This window comes from Pipistrellus hanaki (assembly GCF_964339955.1).
Source record: "Pipistrellus hanaki genome assembly, chromosome: 1".
Taxonomy (NCBI): Eukaryota; Metazoa; Chordata; class Mammalia; order Chiroptera; family Vespertilionidae; genus Pipistrellus; species Pipistrellus hanaki.
Genome location: NC_140503.1, coordinates 79,093,695 through 79,117,503, shown reverse-complemented (window position 1 = coordinate 79,117,503; position 23,809 = coordinate 79,093,695). Strand labels below are relative to the sequence as shown.

The following is a 23,809-nucleotide window of genomic DNA, read 5'->3' as shown; positions in this document are numbered from 1 at the left end:
GAATGTTTAGAAGATACACGTTATAATGGTTTTTCAAATTGTTATTTTAAAATTATGTATAAATGTTAAAATGTATGAAATGCTTTTTCTGCACCTAAAATTGTATGATTGGATGTTTTTGTTCCTTTTAACCTATTAGGAGGATACACTGCAGTAAAGATTTTTTTTAATGTGCTTCCTTTTATAAACCCTTTTCAAAATCAGATCACTGCTATTTTAGACCTTAATTATTTGTATTTATTTGTATTTGTATTTAAACTTATTTGTATTTAAACTTATTAACTCCTTTGAGACCTGTTTAAAATATCCAACTATTTTAACAATTTCTGTGTTGTCAGTTTTAAAAAAATATATATTTTATTGATTTTTTTATAAAGAGGAAAGGAGAGGGATAGTGAGTCAGAAACATCGATGAGAGGGAAACGTCAATCAGCTGCCTCCTGCTTGCCTCCCATTGGGGTGTGCCTGCAATCAAGGTACATGCCCCTGACCAGAATCGAACCTGGGAACCTTCAGTCCATAGGCCAACACTCTATCCACTGAGCCAAACCAGTTAGGGCTGTTGTCAGTTTTTGCTTTACGTATTTGAGGCTATGTTTTTAGGTCATTACTTTATTTTGTGTTAAAAGTCATTTATTTAAAATGCAATTTGAGATCTTTTTAATACAAAAGCCTAAGCTATTTATATGTGTCATACTAACCAATCTAAATTTAGATTTTCCTACTTTATAATATGCTTTATTGGAACATGTGTTTTGTTTGTTTTTACCCTATTTTCTTTATTATGTTCTTTATTTCACCCCCAGACCTCACCAACCTGGTTTGGAAATTACAAATGCTATTCCTGTTATTTTAGAAAATAACTTAAAACATACATTCTTGATTTAATAATCTAAAGATAATTGATGCTTCCTTATTACTATCTCAACACAAGTCCCTTAAAACAATAAACCCAACAATATCCATTCTTCTTACAAATTAATTTTTCACTAATATTTTAATTATTTTAACCATTTTACCAAAATTTAGTTGTTTTTTAATAGCCAATCCTCATTTTTTTTTATTCATATTTTTTCCTATACCTGTGCTCACTGCTGCTGCTTGTATATTTTTCTTTCTAGGTTCAATTTATCTTCCTTAAATATATACTTTATTAATCTCTTTAGGAAATAACTAAACTATCTCCAAATGTCTATTTCTCTCACTTTTGAATGATAATGTAAGTAGTTTGTGAAGGTATTACCAGGGCTATCTGTTTTCATTGTTGACATTACTGAAAACAACAAAAAACAACAAAAAAACAACAAAAAAACAACCACCCTGCTTTCAGTATAACTCATTTTTACAACAGTGTCTTTTGGCTCAAAATGCAGTTTAGCCACAAACTACACTATTTTGGCTCATTAAGCCATGTGATCCTCAAGAACTTTTTCTGCAGATTTTCTGTTTTATTTTATAATCCTTTTATAAACCCAAGAATATATTTTTATTGATTTTGGGGGAAAGGGAGAGAAACATTGACTGGTTGTCTTCCGGACAAGTCCTGATCAGGAATTATATCCTCAACTTATAAGATGACACTGAAATTAACTGAGCCTCTCAGCCAGGGCTTAAGCAGTATTTTCTATAATGCTGCCCTGGCCACCATCTTGTTTTTTTAGTTAAATATATGTTTGGGTTCTCTTATTCTAATTTTCACAAAACCTTGTTTTCAATCTTTCTCTAAGAACAAATCCTCATATTCATCTTCCCGATCACTAGTTTTTTCTTCAATTGCCTACCATATAACATTTTCATTTCCGCGATCATTTTTGTGTCCTTTTCCTTGTCCTCCTGTGGGTTATTTGAATTTTTAAATTCATTTTTTATCTATTGTGCTATTGAATGTATTTTTTTAAAATATAAGTCTACTGGTATCAACATTTTATAAGCCTTACCTCTCTCTACATCCTTTTGCCTTTCCCTGTACTTAATGTAATTTCCTAAATATTTCTTCCACATACACTTGAACATTATAAAATGTTATTGTAACTTTTTAACTCAACTATGAAATATGATTTAGGAAACATGCCTTTATTCTTTTCATTTTTTCTTTCTTCCTGATGTTTCAAATTATAATCATATATAATAAAAGCATAATATGCTAAGTGTCCAACCAATCAGTTGACCATTTAGTCAACTGCTCAACCAGTTGCTATATGATGCACACTGACCACCCAGGGGCAGATGTTCCAACTGGTACGTTAGCTTGCTGCTGGGGTTCAGCTGATCAGGACTGGGAGAGAGGGCTGGACATGCCCCGGAGCCCTCCCATAGTCCCTCCCCAGCTGGCCAGCCCCCCAGGCCCCAATCAGGACTGGCTGAGACTGCCCTGATGGACCCCAATCGACAGCCAGGCCGAGGGACCCCACACATGCATGAATTTGTGCACTGGGCATCTAGTACCTTTAGTAATTTGCTTTCTGTTTCAAGTATTTCCTATAGGCTTTATTTTAGAGTAGGTCTGCTGGTAACAAATTCTCTTAGTTTTACTTTATATAAGAAGGTCTAGATTTCCTCTTCATTCTGCTCTGTCATTCCTGGGTTCTAAGATCCTCAGCTGGTCTGTTTTCCTCTCCTTACCTTTCAGTCTTATATTTGTTTTACATATAATTTTCAGGGTTTTTAACTGTACTTAGCAGAAGGAATAGAGAGAACTATGTCTATTCCATGTTATCCAGAACTGAAGTTTGTGATCATTTTTCAACATGGAAGAGCTATTTGATTCATTTTGTGCATGTATTTTCCCCCCAATTGTTTGTTTTCTCTTTTAAATCACTACATTAAACCTCGATTTTGAAGACCTAGATTTAACAAACAAAGTTTCTGGTCCGTATGTCATATGTGAAAATTAACAACCTGGTAATTCTAAAATGCTTTTAACCAAGATTTGCTTACAATTAAATTAGCAGGTTATTTTTTGGTATTAATTCACTGTTACTTTTAACTAATTTTAGTGAATAGCCCATATGTTTGAAAAAATAAATAATTTTTGTCAACATAAATAAATATTACACACCTACAACTATAGTTTACATATTTAAATCCAAGAGTCACCACTCGTAAACAGTGTTTGTTGAATAATTAGCATATGATCATACCACATCGTTCCACCCATGTGCATTTGTTTATGCGGAGTGACAGGTGAATTTAAAATTACTGTAATACATATAGAAAACTTTTCTGTGAAATTAAACTTTTTATACATACTTAATTTTAATTACACAAACATGTCTACATAACAAAAACAGGTAAATAACTACCTTTGTCAATTTTTTAACATACACAATCAGAAAATCTCATTTATTATGTAATAGACTTTCAACTTTAACCAACACTCCCTTGCCCGTATTAGTCCATTATATTGCAGTTTTACTGCACTAATATTTTATCTCACTCAGTTTTTGTTATTTAAATTCTTGGGTGCTATTCCGAATACTTGCTTTTTTGCTTGTGTATTTTGCCTTCATTGGAAATGCTTCTTCTTTACCAATGTATTATTAGTGCTCCCATTAGGCCCAGACTGTAGCAATTTCCTAACACAGTTGCTATGTATTTGCTTTTGCCTGGCACTCTACAAGTTTTATGAATCCTAAAATCAATTGCTTTGTTAATTTCTTTGCTTCAGATGAGGGTACAAACTGAGGGTTCTGATTTCATATGATAGCTAGGGAATGTGGCTTTTGGTTTCCTTGTTATTTATTTTTTAATATATTTTATGATTTTTTTTATAGAGAGGAAAAGAGGGATAGAGTTAGAAACATTGATTAAAATCATCAATCAGCTGCCTCCTGCACACCCCTCACTGGTGACATGCCTGTAACCAAGGCACACGCCCTCAACCGGAATCAAACCTGGGACCCTTCAGTCCGCAGGCCGACGCTCTATCCACTAAACCAAACCAGTTTCGGTTCCTTGTTATTTCTGACATCTATAAGATTCTTATGAGTTCAGATATATATATTTACAAGATTTTTTTGTTATATGATATTTTATCTTTTACATAGGAGGGATTACTCTTCAGCTTTTATCTTGCCTTCATCTTGATCTGCCTAACTCCTATATATCATTCAGTTTTAATTTAAACACCAATTAAACAGATAGTACTTCCTGACATCTAGAGTACTCATATCTATAAAAACAAAACAGAATAAACAATAAATTCTCTGAGTTAGCAATCAGAAAAATCCATCTGTAGATACATGAAATACTTTCATTAAGAGATGCACTTCAAATTTAAAAATAACCACATCAAAATTTATACTATATGGGGTTATTCTGTATATTAACCATAATTATAAATGATAATTCTATTCATATAAAATTTTACTATTTAAGAGTCCCATAGTCAGGACATTTGGATACATTTCAAAGAGCTACGTAACTATTATTTTTAAATTGCAATATTAAAAATATATCGGATTTATATTCAAGTTTATGACGTTATATTTTCATTTGTGAGAGTGCCAGAGAGCATTCTAAATGTCCATCTATAGAAAACTGGTTGGGGAAAAAAAATTAGGAAACTGTTGAAAAAAAAAACACATATAATAATATATCCAAACAACAGAGCTCTACAGAACTCTAAAACAGAGTGAGGACTATGTCTTATTTGCTACCATGGAGTGATCTCCAGAATATCTTGCCCAGTAAAAAACGAGGAAAAAAAGGTGAATGGCATTGTATCTAAGAGAAATGAGTACGCATACACTTATATAGTTATCTGCTATTATTTAAAAAACAAACAAACAAATAATGAAAGAATAAACAATTAAAGCCATCAAAATGATTACTTCACAAGGCATTTTATCTTTTACATAGAAGGGATTACTCTTCAGCTTTTATCTTGCCTGTTTCATCTTAAAGTTAGATGTGATAAAGATAAAAGCTATACATCTTTGAATACAATTTGTATCATAGAGCTGAGTTCTTTCAATATACTATAGTTTCATTATAGTTTTGACTTTGAAACCATGCAGGCACTTACATAACTTTTTAAAAAATAAAACTTTAATTAGGAAACACTAAAAATAAAAAAATGAAAAAAATATACCCAATTAGTAGTATAACAACACGAAATATAACTATTACAAATTACTTTAAAACACGGTAATTTGACACTATAGCCCTAGAACAACAAAAGAAGAACAATTTTAATCTGTTTTCAACAGTATTTGTTATTGGTGATAATGCTGGTATTGTTATTTTTATTGATTTGAGAGAGGAAGGGAGAGGGAGAAACAGAAACATCAATGATGAGAGAGAATCACTGATCTGCTGACTCCTGCATACCCCCCATTGGGAATTGAGCCCATAACCTATGCATGTGCCCTTGATCAGAATCAAGCCTGGGACCCTTCAGGCAATAGGGATCTATCCATTCAGTCAAACCAGCTAAAGTGGTATTGTTATTCTGAGACTACTGTTTATAAAATATGGAATAAGTCAAGTGAGTAATTATTTCATACTAGAGGCCTGGTGCAAAAATTCTACACAGGTAATCAAAGCCTATCATGGCCTGGCTGGCGATCAAGGCCTATCATGGGGGGTCAGCTTGCGGGGAAAGGGACCACAAGAGGTTGGCCAGCCGGCCGGGGGAGGGGAGTGGTTTAAGAAGGGAGTGACAGCTGACAGGGGGTGGTGCCATGGGAGGTTGGCCAGCAGGATTGAGAAGCCGTGAGAGGTTGGCCAGGAAAACACACCACCGGGGGACAGCTCCTGCATTGAATGTCTGCCTCCTGGTGGTCAGTGTGAATCATAGCGACTGGTTGACCGGTCATTCCAGTCGTTCAGTCCTAATGGTCACTTAGGCATTTATATATATAGACTAGAGGCCCAGTGCATGAAATTCATGCTTGGGGGTGGGGGAATGCCTGCAACCTCTTGCAATCCGGGACCCTTCAGAGGATTATCCCTCAGGGGGATCAGGCCTAAACCAGCAGTTGGACATACCTCTTGCAATCCGGGACCAGTAGCTCCTAACTGCTCGCCTGCCTACCTGTGTGATCACCCCCTCCCTCCCCTGCCTGCCTGATCTCCCCTAACCCCTCTGCCTGCCTACCTGATTGACCCTAACAACTCTGCATGCCTTCCTGATCGACCCTTACCACTCACCTTCCTGCCTGATCACCCCTAACTGCCTCTGCCTTGGCCCCGGCCATGGTAGCTTTGTCTGGAAGGATGTCCAGAAGGTCGTTTAGCTATCTGATCTAATTAGCATATTATGCCTTTATTATTACCGATACTATAAATTTTAATTCTCCAGTGATTTTGAGAACTAGGATTCTCAACATGAGACAAAGGGAAGTTAAACATCTTATAGTAGTGATTTTGAAATATCAGTATAACCTCATAATATATTCTTTCTTAAAAACAAAACAAAAACACTGTTTTTCCTAGTTTTTGTCCACTGAAAAGGCCTAGAAACAATGACCAACCTGGCAAAAATGAGCACCCATAGCATCCAGACTCTGGTTTTGAAATATCATTTCCCATTCGAAGAAACAAAGGTCTCTTAGCACAGAATAACAAAATGAGACTGAAATATATTACTATACCATACAGTAAGGTGGCTCTCAAAGACCATTAATGGACAACATAAAAAAAAACCTCAAACAACATAATAAGATTTATATTGGCAAAAGATGAGATAGTTTGAACTTCAGTAAAGATAACAACTGTAACAATTTCGACACAAGTATACACTGAGTAGCCAGATTATTATGATCTCTGAATGCATAATAATCTGGCCAATCAGTGTGTATATTTATTAGAGGCCCGGTGCATAAATTCATGCATGGATGGGTCTGGCCAGCCTGGCCAATGGGAGGGGATATGGGCAGTTGGTTGGCCTGCCTGCTGGTCGAACTCCTGGTTGAGGGGACAATTTGTGCATTATTCTTTTATTATATAAGATATACACTGAGTAGCCAGATTATTATGCATTCAGAGATCATGACAATCTGGCCACTTAGTGTATTTAAATGTATTTAAAGCTAAAATAAAGTTTAAAGAAATACCTGATCACTTTTCAGATAACATGATGTCTGATAATAGCTTGAAAATAATACTTGAGTCAATAACAACAGTAGGATAGATGAAAAAGACTGGCCAAAGGTCAATTGATAAATTTTAGATATGGGTGATGATTATATGCCATACCATTCTCCCTACTTTCAAATATATTTTGTTTTTCATTATTGAAAAATAGAGTATGAGAACATATATAAGTTTTCAAAATTCATTCAAAGTATTATTGGAACAAAAAGTTTGAAGACCAGTGTTCTAAAGCTAAAGAGCAAAAAGTTTCAAGACGAATGTTTTAAAACTAAAGAGCAAGAATCACATCTATAAATAGAACCAGAGACATAGAAGCATAGAACAGGCTGTCCGACCTATGAGAGAAGGCAGGCGATAAGGGGGTAAGAGATCAACTAAAGGACTTGTATGCATGCATATGAGCATAACCAATGGACACAGACATTAGGGGGGTGAGGGCATGTGCTGGGGGAAGAGTAGCCAGGGAGAGGTCAATGGGGAAAAAGGAAACTCATGTAATACTTTAAACAATAAAGAATTTTTTAAAAATCACATCTGCCGTATTAATCAAAGAATGCTCAGTACCTATTACCCAATAGACAACAGGTGCTTAATATATAGGTATTAAGCGAATGGGTAGAGATAAAATAGTTGGCTCGAGTTATAAGAATTTTTAAAATAATTTTTATTTAGAAAAATAATTATAAATTGAGATGGTTATTCTTTCTATATAAGCATCATATATTTATGCAATTCTATATATATGATTAGAACAGTAGTCTTCCTTAACAGGTTTATTTTAAAGCATTATTTAAAATTTTTATCAAATATATATCACATTATAAGATAATTAACATATAATTTGAATAAACCTTCCACATTTAAATAACCTACCTTTCAAAAGGTGCTTGGACTCTTTTAATTACATGGTAAGCAAGTATGTCTTTTGCCAGTAAATATTTGTCACTTAATGATGTGATAATTCTTAGACATCCAATAAGCTCTAGGTAATTATAGCAATCATTCACAATTGAGTTTAAGTCAGCTACATTTGTTGCACTATTTACCTGTAATGAAGAAAATATACTCAGTTTCTACTTTCACTTGTAAATGATATTTACATTTCAAATGACACGTTATTTTAACTCAATTCTTGAGTACACCAGAATGGAATGAAAGTATACCAAAAATATTTTTGTACAATAAATACCTGGCAATCCAATTTAATAAACATAGTATATTTCTTCTTTCAAGAAACCTCGAGTATAATGCCACTTTAATATGGGAAATTGCTTACATAAAGGCAATAATTGACATAGAACAGTTACATAGTACTGGAGAGGCAAGAGAGATGACTTGAGATTTCATGAAAGAGAAAGAATATCAGCTGAGACTTAGATGAATACAACCAAAGAGTATATTTCAAGGAACAGCATAAACAGAAAATTCTTGACCATTTATGGTCAATACTTTCATATAGGTTAACTCTTTGAACACTTACAGAAGGAGAAAGATAAAACTATTGAAATACAAGGTTGTCAATGGAAAATTTCCTTGCTATTTCTTCTTTCCAAAAACCTCTTTTCACAGAGATTTCCAGGATTCTCTCATTTATATTGGATCTCTGCATTTCTCCCAAGTTTTTCCTGACTACCCTGTTCAAAATAGTTGAATATATGTTGCCTTTTCGTCCCAAATTCACCATCCTGAGTTTTAACTGGGCACATAGCCAAATTTTCCTTCCAACTATGTGACTAAGGCTATCTAATGGGACGAATGAAAATGTGTCAAACTCGCTTCCACTCTACTTCCACTCTTCCTCCGTTAAGTGCAAGCTTCATCCATGGAGATGTAAATACTATACTAAGTGATGATATAACAATGAGAGGATGGAATCCAGTTCTCTGGATGACCAGATGTATCACTACTATAACTCTAAAATGAATAATTTCTGTAGAAACCAGATAGCATTTTGTTTTGTGAATAGATATCTGACACAACTACTCAACTCTACCATTATAGTGTAAAAATAGCCATGGACAGATAACAAATGGGTATGGTTGATGTAAAACTTAATTTACAAAAAAGAGGCAGCAGGCCAGACTTGACCTACAGCCATAGTTTGCCAACCCTAACCCCTAAAATCTAAACAGATTTGAGAGAGAAATAAATGTCATTTTTATTTTATTTTTTGAGACACTGTCTTTTGGGTGTCTATATTACAGCAGCTTAACCTCAGCTCTAACCTATTATGCCCCAAGCATTATCTATCTTCTTTCTCATATTCATTTTATTTTTTTTTTATTTTTAAAAAAATATATTTTATTGATTTTTTACAGAGAGGAAGGGAGATAGAGAGTTAGAAACATCGATGAGAGAGAGTCATCGATCAGCTGCCTCTTTCACACCCCCTACTGGGGATATGCTCGCAACCAAGGTACATGCCCTTGACCTGAATCGAACCCGGGATCCTTCAGTCCCCAAGCCGATGCTCTATCCATTGAGCCAAACCGGTTTCGGCTCATATTCATTTTATTTTTATAATATATTTTACTACATAATGGTACAGTTGACCCTTGAACAACAGGGGTTTGAACTGTGTGGGTCCTTTTACATGCAGATTTCCGCCCCCCCTTAATACATGGGTTTTGCATCAGCAAATGAGGAGGGCTAATTGTATGCATTGTTTTATATCAATTTATATAAGAGATTCAAACATCTACAGTTTTAGGTATCTGCAAGGCGTAGGGATCCTAGAACCAGTCCCCCACAGATACTGAGGGACAACTGTGGTTAAGTTTGGGCGAACAAAATATATGTAGATTTTTTACTGAGTGTGGGGTTAGGTGCCCCTAGACCTTCACATTTTACAAGATCAATTATACTGCCCAATGCAGGAGCTGCCATGATGCACACTGGCCATTTAAAAATAAACAGCACCAGAGACCTGCTGCCAACCAACCAACATTCGGCTTCCCCCAAGTGGGACACAGGCCGCGCCACAACACTGGAGCGCCACCCCACCAAATAGCAGCCAACATCCCATGGCACAAAATGCAGCACACAGCCCGGCCTGAAAACAGTGGCTATGGACACCAAGTAATGACATCACATAGCAACACCCAGCTTCCTTTCTCTAGCTACTAGCCTCCTTGGAGTTTCTTCAGCCCAGGAACCTCACTTGCTTTAAAGCCAGGTACAAACATTTTACAGTTTAACCAAATGTTTGTGAAGTGTTTCCCCATGCCTCATCTCATTTGATCCTCACAAAAGTCCTGGAGTAGGTAGATAGGAGACTTGGTAGAATCCTACTTTCATTTTGTAAGCAAGATGGGAATAGCAATATTAAAATATTTCTTCTAATTAACTTCCCTTTAATGTGCATGAATACATGCACTGGGACACTAGTATATTGTATATTTATTTGTTTCTTGTCTTCACTCTGAAACAGCGGTTGCCACCATTTGGACCTCACGGACGACCATTGGTCCACGGACCACTAATTAGTGACCGCTGCTCTAAAAGGTAATTTCAAGGTGATAGGGATTTTGGCTCATTACTCTGTCTTCAGTGATAAAACAGTACTCAATACATAGTATTTACTAAATAACAGGAATACAAACTAGGAATAGGTAAAGCCATGAGGAGAGTTGGAAGTCTTAAATAACCTAATGAATAACATGAACTTTGTTCAATAGGCAATGAGAAGCCATTGAGCATTCCTAAGAAAGAAAGCAATGTGGTCAAAATTGTACTTCTGAATCACCTTAAGAATATTAGAATAAAGTCCTAATTTCTCACAAGTAGACATAATTTAGTTTGTTATAGTAGGCACACCGAAAATAAGGAAAGGCAGATGACTTGGCACAGACTGATAAATGGAATAAAAAAATGAAAACAACCCCTTCTCCATGTCTTAGATCCAAGGTATCTCTTTAAAGTAAAGGAAAATCGAGCTGAAAAATGCTGGAGAAAAATATTAGTTCTGTTGGCCTCAATGTGCAAACAAGGATCAGATCTTCACACAGAATCTAGGGGCTCAAAAATACAGATCTGGGAATCATTCAGAAAGGTTATAGGTGAGAAGCTTTCCAAATATTATAAAACTAGAGACCCAGGGCATGAAATTTAAGCACAAGGGGGTTAGGGGGGAGTCCCTCAGCCCAGCCTGCACCCTCTCCAATCTGGGACCCCTCGAGGGATGACTGACTGCCCGTTTAGGCCCGATCCTACCGGACAGTCAGACATCTCTCTCACAATCCAGGACTGCTGGCTCCCAATTGCTCACCTGCCTGCTTGATTGTCCGTAACCACTTCTGCCTGCCAGCCTGATCACCCCCTAACCACTCCCCTGCCAGCCTGATCAATGCCTAACTGCACCCCTGCTGGCCCAATTACCGACTACTGCCCACTCCTGCAAGCCTGGTTGCCCCCAACTACCCTCCCTTGCTGGCCATCTTGTGTGTTAGAGTGACAATCAATTTGCATATTACTTCTTTATTATATAGGATTAGGACTGTTAAAACAACACTGAAAAATACCTCTTTCAAGGGTAGAAAGAGGAAGGATTAAAAAAGACAAGTAGTCAAAAATAGAAGAAAGTACAATATTAAAGTAAGAGAGAGAGCCTAGCTTGCGTAGCTCAGTGATTGAGCATTGACCTCTGAACCGGAGGTCACAGTTTGGTTCATAGTAGGGGCAACACATGCCCAGTTGCAGACTCAATCCCCAGAGTGAGGCATACAGGAAACAGTCAAACAATGATTATCTCTCATCACTGATGTTTCTATCACTCTTCATTTCTCTCTGAAATAAATAAAAATAGACTTAAAATAATAAAAATAAAACAGTAGAGAGGGATTTGAAGACAGCAATTTTTGATTGCTGAAGTCAAAAGAGATAAGGAATTAGAATTAAAAACAAAACAAAACACACAAAAAGACATTTGAATGTGAAGATCCTAATCCATGGATATCAGCTTTGAACTACCTAACTTGGGAGACAGGCGGTGGGAACCAGAAGCCTCTCTCTAAAAAGTTAAGAAATCTGCCCTAGCTGGTTTGGCTCAGTGGATACAGCGTTGGCCTTCAGACCAAAGGGTCCTGGGTTCAATTCCAGTAAAGGGCACATGCCTGGGTTGCGGGCTTGATCCCCAGTGTGGGACATGCAAGAGGCAGCTGATGGATGATGATTCTCTCTCATCATTGATATTTCTCTCTCTTTTCCCTTCGTCTCTGAAGTCAATGAAAAAAACACACTGAGTGGCCAGATTATTACAATCTCTGAACACATACCGTATTTTTCGGACCATAAGACGCACTTTTTTTCCCCCAGAAGTGGGGGGGAAAAGTCCCTGCGTCTTATGGTCCAAATATAGCCTACACATATACTGTAAAAAAAAAGTTTTTTTACTTGCTCGGCTCTGTGTGGTCTCTGTGTGCTTGCCCGGCTCTAAAATGGTTCTAAATGCTGCTGTTTACTTTACAGGGTTGATTACATGTGTTTATGACTGTGATGTTGGGTTTTAATGCACATAAAATATTTTAGGACACTATTTGTTTCAGAATTTTTTTTTCTTCATTTCCCTTCTCTAAAAACTGGTGCGTCTTATGGTTCAGTGCGTCTTATGGTCCGAAAAATACGGTAATAATCTGGCCAGTGTGTGTGTGTGTGTGTGTGTGTGTGTGTGTGTGTGTGTGTGTGTGTGTATTAGAGGCCTGGTGCACAAAATTCGTGCACTCGAGTTGGGAGGTTCCTCAGCCCAACCTGTGCCCTCTCACAGTCCAGGAGCCCTCTGGGGATGTCCACAGGGAGCAAGCCTAACCCATCAGTCGGACATCTTAGTGCTGCAACAGACATCTTAATGCTGCCAAGGAGGCGGGAGAGGCTTCCGCCATGGCTGCTGCACACACCAGCCGTAAGCCCAGCTTCTGGCTGAGCAGCGCTCCCCCTGTGTTGAGCGTATACCCCTGGTAGTCACTGCACATCATAGTCACTGCACATCATAGCCACTGTCGTTCTGCAGTTCAGTTGGTTTGCATGTTAGCCTTTTATTATATAGAGTAGGGTCCGGCCAGCCTGGCCAGGGGCAGGGGACAGGGGTGGTTGGCCAGGGGGCCTGCCTGCTGGTCAAACTTCTGGTCAAGGGAACAATTTGCTTATTTGCCTTTTATTATATAGGATATACACTGAGTGACCAGATTATTATGCGTTCAGAAATCATAATAATCTGGCCACTCAGTGTATATTTTTTTATAAAAAGTTAAGAAATCCTTAGAAAAGAGGAAGTGAGACAACAAAGTTAGGCTTAACAAAACTAAGCCTAACTTCATTGCCTAAATTACTCAGCTTATAGTTTATACTTATTTCAATCTAAAATCTAACTTGTATGCTCTAAATCATTAACTATACTGCTAATTAAATGAAACAATGACTAGATAGAGGAGGTTAAGGGAAGGAAAGTTGAATGGCTTTCATCATCTTCAATTAGTAACATGTAAGCCAGGCTTGTCAAACACTCAGCCCACAGGCCACCAATGAATATTTTTGCAGCCCAGTCAATAGAACGGTATGTAAGAAACATTTAAATAAAAATTTCATAATTTTTTACAATATCCTGTTATACATAATTATCAATAAACTACAACATTTGCTAATGACTGATTACTATAATCGTGTTGCATTCATTTCCCTTATCTTACACGCAGGCACACCATTTCTTTCCAATACTAGCAGCAAATATTTTAGTAGCTGATTGCTCCTATTTTAGTTGTTCTATGAAAGCAAAACTTGGACTGACTTGTTTCGCTTTCGGAGAACAACTAAAATAGGTTTATTTGCATTACGTTTATTAATCTGTGCAGTTAATCAGTGTCAGGTAAGTTAATGTTCAAGAAAAAAAAAGAGCCGAAACCGGTTTGACTCAGTGGATAGAGCGTTGGCCTGCAGACTGAAAGGTCCCAGGTTCGATTCCAGTCAAGGGCATGTACCTTGGTTGGGGGCACATCCCAGTAGGGGGTGTGTTAGAGGCAGCTGATCAATGATTCTCTCTCATCGATGTTTCTAACTCTCTATCCCTCTCTCTTCCTCTCTGTAAAATATCAATAAAATATATTAAAAAAAGATAATTTTATTGAAATGTTCTATTATTTTAAGTTAATGATTACTTTTATTTCAGCCCTTTATATCCAGCATGTCTCTATCAAAATAAACCTATGTTTCTATGAAAATGGAAGCTTTTGTTTTTTTTGCGGCCCACATAATCTTAAACATTGTTTATTTGGCCTATGTTAGCCTTTGAGTTTGATGTGCTTGATGTAATCAATGATGCTTATGCAGCCAGCATATGATAACTAAATTGAGTTTGTACATGTAACATGTGCAGTATATGGCTCAAAAAATGTTAACTCTTTTTAGGTGGGAACATTGAGTCTCCCCACGTATTTACACATGGAAAAAATTCAACCTAGCACTCATAACTCCCTATGGAAAGAATTACAAGTTTTCTGACTGGTAAACTATGTCCTTGCTCTCTTCAGGTCCACTGCCTTGCAGGAAAACATACTTTTATCTGCTCTCTAACATGAAACGAGGAATCTACCTTCTATTGTCTCTGGTAGGACAGATAAATCCATCTATTGATAGTTCTCAGAAATTTAGTAAGCCATTTTGAGCACAGACTGAAATCACATTTCCAAATGGTTTTATCAATATTAAACTAACTTGGTACTTTGATCTCTAGCTGTCTGACCGTTACATCTTTTTTTTTTTTTTTTTAATTAAAGAACAAACATTTATTTCCCGGGGTTTTGAAGGTTGAGAATCCAAGATAAAAGGTGCTGGCAGATTTGGTGTATGGTGAGAGCCACTTCCTGGTTCATAAATGGCCGTATTTCAGTTATATCTCTATGTAGGGACATAAGAGGTAAGGGAGCTCGCTGGAGCCTGTTTAATAAACACATTCTATATCTTTTAACAGGTTGTGTCCTCGGCAGGTAAACAGAAATATTGTCACCCCTTAGCTACTCCACAGAGTATTATTATTCTATTGTAGATCCAGTATTTATATTCAAATCTATTTAGACTGTAATCTATATTTTAATAAACATGCACATTTCTTACCCTGATTAAAATCTGTGCCACATCAAAGTCTGAAACATCGTCTAAAGTTGGAAAGGTATCTTCTGGTCCAAAAACAAGGCAGTTAAACAAAGTTTTAGAAAAAAAACCTGGTGAAGGACCACCATGAACCAAAGATATGGCAAGCATTTTGCCAGCTTCATAATAAAGATTCTCTTTCAGAGCTGTAAATAGATGGAAATAAATTAAATATACTTCTATTATTATTATGCATCGTATACAATAATACATCTATAATCAATTAAAAACAATCTAAGCATTAGATAAATGGAGAAATAGCAATTCATAGAAGCTGTAACATGTATAAATTATAGATATCACCTAAAACACACAAAAAAATTTTTCTGAATATAAAGTAACACTTATTATAGAAAAAATATACAGAAACTTTTATTTTAAATATAGATTTACTGATGTTTTTACAGAGAGGAAGGGAGAAGGATAGAAACACCGATGAGAGAGAAACATTCATCAGCTGCCTCCTACACACCTCCTACTGGGGATGTACCCACAACCAAGATACATGCTCTTGACTGGAATCAAACCTGAGACCCTTCAGTCCGCAGGCCGATGCTCTATCCACTGAGCCAAACCAGTTAGGGTCAGAAACTCTTCAAAAAAGCACATTTATAATCCCACTACCATAACCATTATATACACTTTGGTATATTTGTGTCTTGTGTGTGTATAAATATATACATACACAGTAAGACTTCCGCTTTTTCCCAATTTACTATAAATTTTTTATATTATTAAAAAATTATTGAAATCTACAGTTAAGGGATGCATTAAGACTAACTTACAGATGTGCATCAATATAAACCATCCTTTTATTACTAGTACCTTCACTAAGTTACATTATATAATCAGTACCTATTTATATAATCTTGTCTATATATATTTGATTTTATTAGGATAGATTAAGATTTAGTATTAGTAGTTCAAGGGATATGAACATTATTTTGTTGTTAATATTTGTCCATTGATTTTCAGATAGAGTGGAAGGGAGTGGGGAAGAGACAGAGAGAGAAAAAAACATTGATGTGAGAGAGACAAAAGGGATATGAACATTATTAAGGTTGTTGATATATAGTGCTAAATTATGTTTCAAAATGGCACAAATTTAATCCCAACAATTCATGCTATTTTGCCATATTACAGTTTCCAATATTTTTTAAATTGCCAGTGAAAATGATTTTAACTACTCTGATTAAGTCAAAAGAATATGTAAATTTTCTTTATTTTTCTAAAATCTGTTCAAAGCAAAGGCAATGGAAGCTAAAGAGAAAATAAACAAATGGGACTACATCAAAATAAAAAGCTTTTTTACAGCAAAAGAAACCCTCAATAAAACAAGAAAGCCCACTGTATGGGAGAACATATTTGCAAATGTTTTCACTGATAAAGGTTTAATCTCCAACATCTACAGTCAGCTTATACAACTTAACAAAAGGAAGATAAATGATCCAATTAAAAAATGGGCAATGGACCTAAATATAATCTTTTCAAAAGAAGACAGAAGGCAGGCCAAGAGGCACATGATTATCAAAGTCACTAATTATCCGAGGGATGCAAATCAAAACGACAATGCGGAACCATCTCACACCTGTCAGAATGGCTATCATCAACAAATCAACAAATGACAAGTGCTGGCGAGGATCTGGAGAAAAAGGAATCCTCATGTACTGCTGGTGGGAATGCAGACTGGTTCAAGAACAGTATGGAGTTTCCTCAAAAAACTGAAAATGGAACTTCCATTCGACCCAGTAATCCCATTCTTAGGAATATATCCTAAGAAACTAGAAACACCAATCAAAAAGGATATATGCACCCCTATGTTCATGGCAGCACAATCTACAATAGCTAGAATTTGGAAACAGCCTAGGCGCCCATCAGCAGATGATTGAATAAAAAAATTTTGATACATTTACACAATGGAATACTATATTGCCATAAAAAAGAAGGAATTCTTATCATTTGCAGCACCCTGGAAGGAGAACATTATGCTGAGTGAAATAAGCCAATCAATGAAAGAAAAACACAACATGATCTCACTCATTTATGGATAATTAGGAACATTATAAACTGATGAACAAAAAGGTAGATTCAGAGACAGTAAAGAAACAAACTGTCAAATTACAGCGGGGAGATAAGAGATCAACTGAAGGACTTGTATGCATGCATATAAGCATATCCAGTGGATGAAAAACTGTGGGGAGGGAGGGCATGTATGGGACTTGGGGGTGGGGATTGGTAAGGTATGTACACATATGATACCTTAATTTAAAAAGTGAGGGAAAAAATGTATAAAGTAAATAAATTCAACTTATATGGGTCTTTTAAGAACCATTTGCAAAAAAATAAAATAAAAAATAAATAAATAAAAACTGTTCAAAGCAATTATTAGTAATAAACCAACAATATTTGAAATAATGAAATCTCAACAACCTTATAAGGTATGTATTAGTAGTCACATTTTACAGATTAAGAAATTGAGATCCAGAGACACTATGTAATTAATTTAAGGATATAAAACTACTTAAGTGATATGTACAAAATAAATTCAGATTTGTGACTTATATTCATGTACTCTCCACTGTACCCAAAATGCCTTGAGTTAACATTACTGATCACATATATTTTTTTGAGTTTAGAATTAAACTGTGTACTATATATAGTACAAATAAACTTTGGTAGTTTCTCAATTATTTCAATGATGCTTCAGGTAATAGTGAGGAAGTTCTACAGAATATATAGGAAGAAATTCAAATGGAATGAAATGTCTTCTCACTTTTGAATTTCCTATATTATAGCAAAAATGGTATAAAAGTTCCTAACAGAATGCTAGAATTAACCAGTATTTTGAGATGCCTGTTTTAATGTTAACTCCTCACTAGAAATAAACACAGAAAAGTATCATATACACATTTGTGTAAGAAAAATTCTTAAAGGCAAAAGTACATTTAAAAATCTGTTACATATGGACCAGAAAATCTATATATATATATAAAGAGTCAGGGTCTGTAATGTTACAGAATGACCGAATGGACAACCAAACATAGAAAGGCAGTCCTTCAGAGACCCAGCACTAATGCTGCCGCTGCAGGTACAGCGATCCAGCAATGACTGCCACCGCTGCAGGTGCGGCGACCCAGCACTGACTCCTGCTGCTGCAGGTGCAGCAGACCCAGCACCGACTGCGAAGGGGGCTGCAGATCAGGCCCTGAGAGAGGCCTGGAGAGATCTGTGGCAGCTGTTAATCATCCCTTGCCTCTCTTTCTCTCTGGGCATTGCCAGCATAGGCCCGGAGATAATGACTGGCATAGAAACCAAATAACTAGAACCAAATCTGGGCGAACTGTAAGGAGTCAAATATTGCCTAGGAGGTGGAGCCTTTGACACTGACTAACATAGAAATCAACTAATCAGTACCAAACCTGGCTGAACTGCAAGAAGCCAATGGCTGCCTAGAAGGCAGAGCTTTTGACGCTGACTGGCATAGAAACCAACCAATCAGAACCTAATCTCGGTGAACTGCAAAGGCAGAACAGAACCTAAGGTGGGGATTGAGGAGGAGTTTTAAAGGCAACAGCTGTTTGGTGTAAAGTGTAAGAAAGTGGTTCAATTTTTTAATGACTGGTTTGGCAGTATAGCGCATATGGCTGGCTATCAGTCCAGATATAGGGATTATATATTTTTGCTTACCAAGAGCATCTCCTCATACTGAAAAAGTCTCCCCTCACCCCCATTTAAGTAATCTTATCCTATATAAATCTATCTAAACTAATAAAAGGGTAATATGCTAATTAGACCTGGTGGACCAGCCATCTTCCTGAAGTCCGACTTCCTTCCGGACAAAGCTGTGGTGGCGGGGGCAAAGGCAGAGCCAGTTAGGGGTGATGAGGCTGGCAGGGGAAGATGATCAGGCAGGCATGCGAGCGGTTAAGAGACAGTGGTCCCAGATTGCGAGAGGGATGTCTGACTGCTGGTGGGATTGGGCCTAAACCAGCAGTCGGACATGCCCTTAGGGGTCCCCAATTGGATAGGGTGCAGGCTGGGCTGAGGAACCTCCATGTATGAATTTCCTGTACCAGCCAACTAGTTGTTATAAAATTCCTAGGTTGTGAAGAAACATACCAACTGCAATTTCCAAATGTATGAACTGAAAGGGCTCTGATAATCATCCATCCCATTTGCCCACTCTATTCAAATAAAATTAGAATGAATATAAAATACGTTTTTAAGAAGTTGCAGTTATGAAATTATTTCAAGCAGGTTATTGCTATAAAAAAATTAAGAACATTTTTAAAGAAAATGTCTCACAAAAACTGTTGGCCCAGAAAGAAACTCACAACAGACTGATTCATATGCCTTTCAGCATAATCAGCATTGCTTCTCATTTTTGATTTTTATAATTATATTTCCAGTAGGACATGATCTCACTCATCTAGGGGAAATGATGAACAATATAGATTGATGAACAAGAACAGATCCAGAGATAAGGAGCCATAGGTCAGACTGTTGGGACCTCAAAGGGAGGGTGGGGATAAAAGGGAGAGATCAGCCAAAGGACTTGTGTGCATACATGAGCCTAACCAGTGGTCAAGGACAATAAGGGGGGTTGGGAGCATAAGTGGGAAGGGGTGGGGAATTGGAATGGGGGGTTGAGGACAAATATGTGATACCTTAATCAATAAATAAAATAAAAAAATAAAAAATAAAATGTCTCACTACAAAATTTGCTTTTAAAATTACTGCTCCACCACAATTTTTCTGTGATTGTATCAATATTTTATTAACAATGTAAATTATACATTTTAACCACATGTATTGAATATCAATTCTAACCAGCCATCTCTTCCTTTACACATGGTATATGCAGTATGTATAATAATAAATAATTACCTTGAGAATTTAGGGACAAGTTCTTTGACAAGGACCCTTCAAACAATGGTGAGTTCTCAAGATGTTGCATTAAAAGACTTAGGAATTCTTGCTTTGATCCAGGATGCTCTGTTCCAAAATTATCACTTTCATTAACATATGCAACTTCAATTGTGTACGAAGGATTAAACTTTTGATTTCTGAATCCGTTTAAGGCACTATTCCAGATATCGGCTTTGTTGATATATAATCTTTTTGTTTTTTTAATAATTTGAAATCCTAACTCTATAATTATTGTTGAAATGTCTCTCCTAAATCTGTTGCCTTGCCTATAAAACATGAATTTAAACACAAAGGTAAACACTCTAAAATGTTTTAAGTGACATGGCAGTATACAGTTAAAAAGTAAAAAAAAGATTAAAAGTTCTTCCCATCTCTCACCTAAAAGCAGATAATGCTGCCACTGGAACCCAAAACAGTTATTTTATAACTTTAGTTCAAAATTATTGATTCTCTTTCCCCAATCTCCTACCAAATTAGAATAATCTAATGTCATAGCTAATTTATGAGAATGTTGATAGATGATTATCTCAAATTTGATCAATTCAGTAGATTTAGGTATAAGAGTCAGAATCTCAAACTCTAATCTTTCTGGCCAATGACTACCACACACTTATTTAACTGTACCTTATTTCATATTTACTAGATCCTTTAAAAAATAAACTGTCTCTGCTTATTATACAAAAGTACTATAATTTTAAGAAATTATAATGTATTTTTAAGCATAAAGTTAATAGAACTAATATTATAAAGAGAATTTGCAACCCTGCCTGTTTTTCCAACTGTATTTGGTATTGATGTACTCAAAATGATCCTGTTTGGGGCAATGTCATTATCATCTTTACACATCAATTATAAATTTTTCCCATCCTAAGATATTATAATGTCCCAATGTGGGCCAGGTTTTTTTTGTTTTGTTTTGTTTTTTCTTTCTTCAGACAACCCCCTACCGTATTCATTAACCCAGGTTGAAAAAAACCAAAATCTTTTGGAAAATAATCTTTCAAAAATAAACCATTTTGTTGCAAGTTGATTCCTTGCTCCTGTCTGGAATAGAAATACTATGCTATTCTTCTAGAACATGATGACATATTAGAGCAAGTGCAAGGACTCAAACTTCTCTGGCATAACATCTTTAGAAACCTAAATATTAAAATTATTTAAAACTAATATGAACATCTTTTTTATACTAAAAATATTTGTAACAAATTTTCAGTTAATACAATGGTATTTTAAAATAGCAATTCTAAAAAAATAAAAATAAACAGCAATTCTTCACTTTATAAATAGTATCACTCCTATCTTCAAATCTAGTTATCAAATATTTTCACAAAAATTCTCTTGTCCTAAATTTTAACTTGATATAATTTTTAGTAAGGAAGTACTTCCTCATACTTAGCTACTAATATTACTTTTGTCTATTTTTTCCCTATTGGCTACAACAAGGCTCTATGAACTTTCCTTTTTATTGAGCCATACATATGCTTAAAAATCATTAACTTCAGTTGGACAAATACCTGACATAATATGAAGATGTAATTCTAGTTTTATTTAAATGGTTAAGAGTGATTTTCAAAGTTACTCATTTTGTTGTCTTATGAAAATTAGGCATTAATAAAATAATACTTGTCAGTATGCCTTAAGCTTCCTAAACAAATGACAGTTTGTCTGAGATTTACAGTGAATACATTAAGCAAATGATTACAAAATTTAAAAATTAACTATATTAAATATATTTCCTTCTTTAACAAAGTAACATGATATTCATGTTATTTAATTTCCTGTCTTACTCTATAACCAAATAACAGTTTAAGTACATTTTCCAAATCTGTTTTTAAAATATTTTTAAAATTATATATAATAAAAATGTGTTTTACATCATGAGTCCATATACAATTAAATACTAAAATTAGCCAAAACCGGTTTGGGTCAGTGGATAGAGCCTTGGCCTGTGGACTGAAAGGTCCCAGGTTCGATTCCGGTCAAGGGCATGTACCTTGGTTGCGGGCACATCCCCAGTAGGGGGTGTGCAAGAGGCAGCTGATCAGTGTTTCTCTCATTGATGTTTCTAACTCTCTATCCCTCTCTCTTCCTCTCTGTAAAAAAATCAATAAAATATGTATTTTTAAAAATACTAAAATTATTTTACATACATTCTTTCTATTTGCAGTGCAATATGATACTTTATATTCTAATCTATCCTGTTTCACTTTCTTCTTTAAATGCTGGTTGCATGATTTCATGATCAAATGTTGGGTCCTGTTGTTTGAAAAACATTCTTGCAGGCTATTATAAAGTTCAGCTAGTAGTCTAGGTGTATACAGCCACTTCCTATTCGTTTTCTCAGAATAGAATTTTATATTTTTTTCCAATTCAAAATACACACCTCATCAGATCTTTTTGCTGGGCTCCAGGTGACTGTCTGGATGACTTAGGTGATGATTCTCCCAACAAGCAATCATTTATTTCAACATTGTTAGTGTTGGGTAATGTATGTTTTTTGGCTTTCTGGAAATCTCCTGCAGATTTAAAATCCAATGTGAGCATAACAGAATATAGGTAGAAACTTTTAAATAATATGTATTTGAATAAGAACATCTTTATTCAAAATTACAAAATGTTACCTGAGTTGTAGGTAATACCTCTACAGTCCAAACACTCCCAATTTTGTTCCCACGATTGTAGTGAGGAACAGGCTAAATGTGTTCCACTAGAACCACAAGACTGACAACGCTTTATTTCCCATTTGCTGAGGAGATAAAGGAAAGCAAGTATTGACATTTTGATATTAACTTAGGCAAATTCCCACATTGCCACAGGCCTCACTGTTCACCTCACATACAAAACCAACCCAAAGGAGGAAAAACAGATTATCAGCATTGCTACTGCATTACTTTTTCTTAAAGCACATTTTTCTATTTCATTATTTATGTTTATAATCTTCTCCTTTAAATATTCTCTAAGTATCAACATGTATATGAACATGTACATACAACAAAGAATATAAACATCAGAAAGAATAGGATTAAAGAAGGAAAAGAATCTTTATTTTATATTTGGCAATTACTATGCCAGTGCATCTGATATGGAAGAGGCATTCAGTAAATATCTTACCTTACCTAAAATATTATCTTTCTCATCCAAGATGAGGAATTATTTCCTACAAAAAGCTTGCTGAGACAATTCAGGTATTGTGCAGCTCCTCGGGACCCAGACTTGTTCCAGGCCCATATTTGTTCTCTCTCTTATCTGTTTCCTCCCACTTCCCATCCACTGTATTGCATGTGTGCAAGTACATATTTACATTTTCTGTACGAGTGTAGGTAGGGATTGTCATGTGTGGCCGCTTCTTTGGTTTTGAGTAGACTCTGTCTCTATAAAGATGGGTATTCTTCCTGAGGGTGTAGATGTTTAGGTGATGAGAGAGGTAACCATATATCCTCCCTTCTGGTAGGTGTTGGCAAACTCCCTTTGTGTGAACGTGGGTCTGTAAGTATGTGTCCCAGCTCCCCTTCCCCAGATAGTTCTGCCAACTAATAATGAAGAGAAAGAAAGATGATAGCTAACATCAATGTTTATTATACACCAGGCCCAGTTCTCATTCTTTATATATATATTAGTTGATTTTAGGAAGGAAAGGAGAGGGAGA

The 23,809-nt window shown here is 35.8% G+C and overlaps 1 protein-coding gene across 2 annotated transcripts in view; it reads right to left on the bottom strand.

Moving 5' to 3' along the window:
• G2E3 (G2/M-phase specific E3 ubiquitin protein ligase) overlaps positions 1–23,809 on the bottom strand; it is a 67,584-nt gene that overhangs the window by 5,747 nt on the left and 38,028 nt on the right. For both annotated transcript variants that reach the window (XM_084874705.1, XM_084874706.1), the window contains 5 exons: positions 22,785–22,909; positions 22,547–22,679; positions 20,122–20,429; positions 15,199–15,380; positions 7,972–8,144 (listed from right to left, as the gene is read on the bottom strand). In XM_084874705.1, the coding sequence (XP_084730831.1) occupies positions 7,972–8,144; positions 15,199–15,380; positions 20,122–20,429; positions 22,547–22,679; positions 22,785–22,909 (921 nt within the window). The remainder of the gene's footprint in view (positions 1–7,971; positions 8,145–15,198; positions 15,381–20,121; positions 20,430–22,546; positions 22,680–22,784; positions 22,910–23,809) is intronic.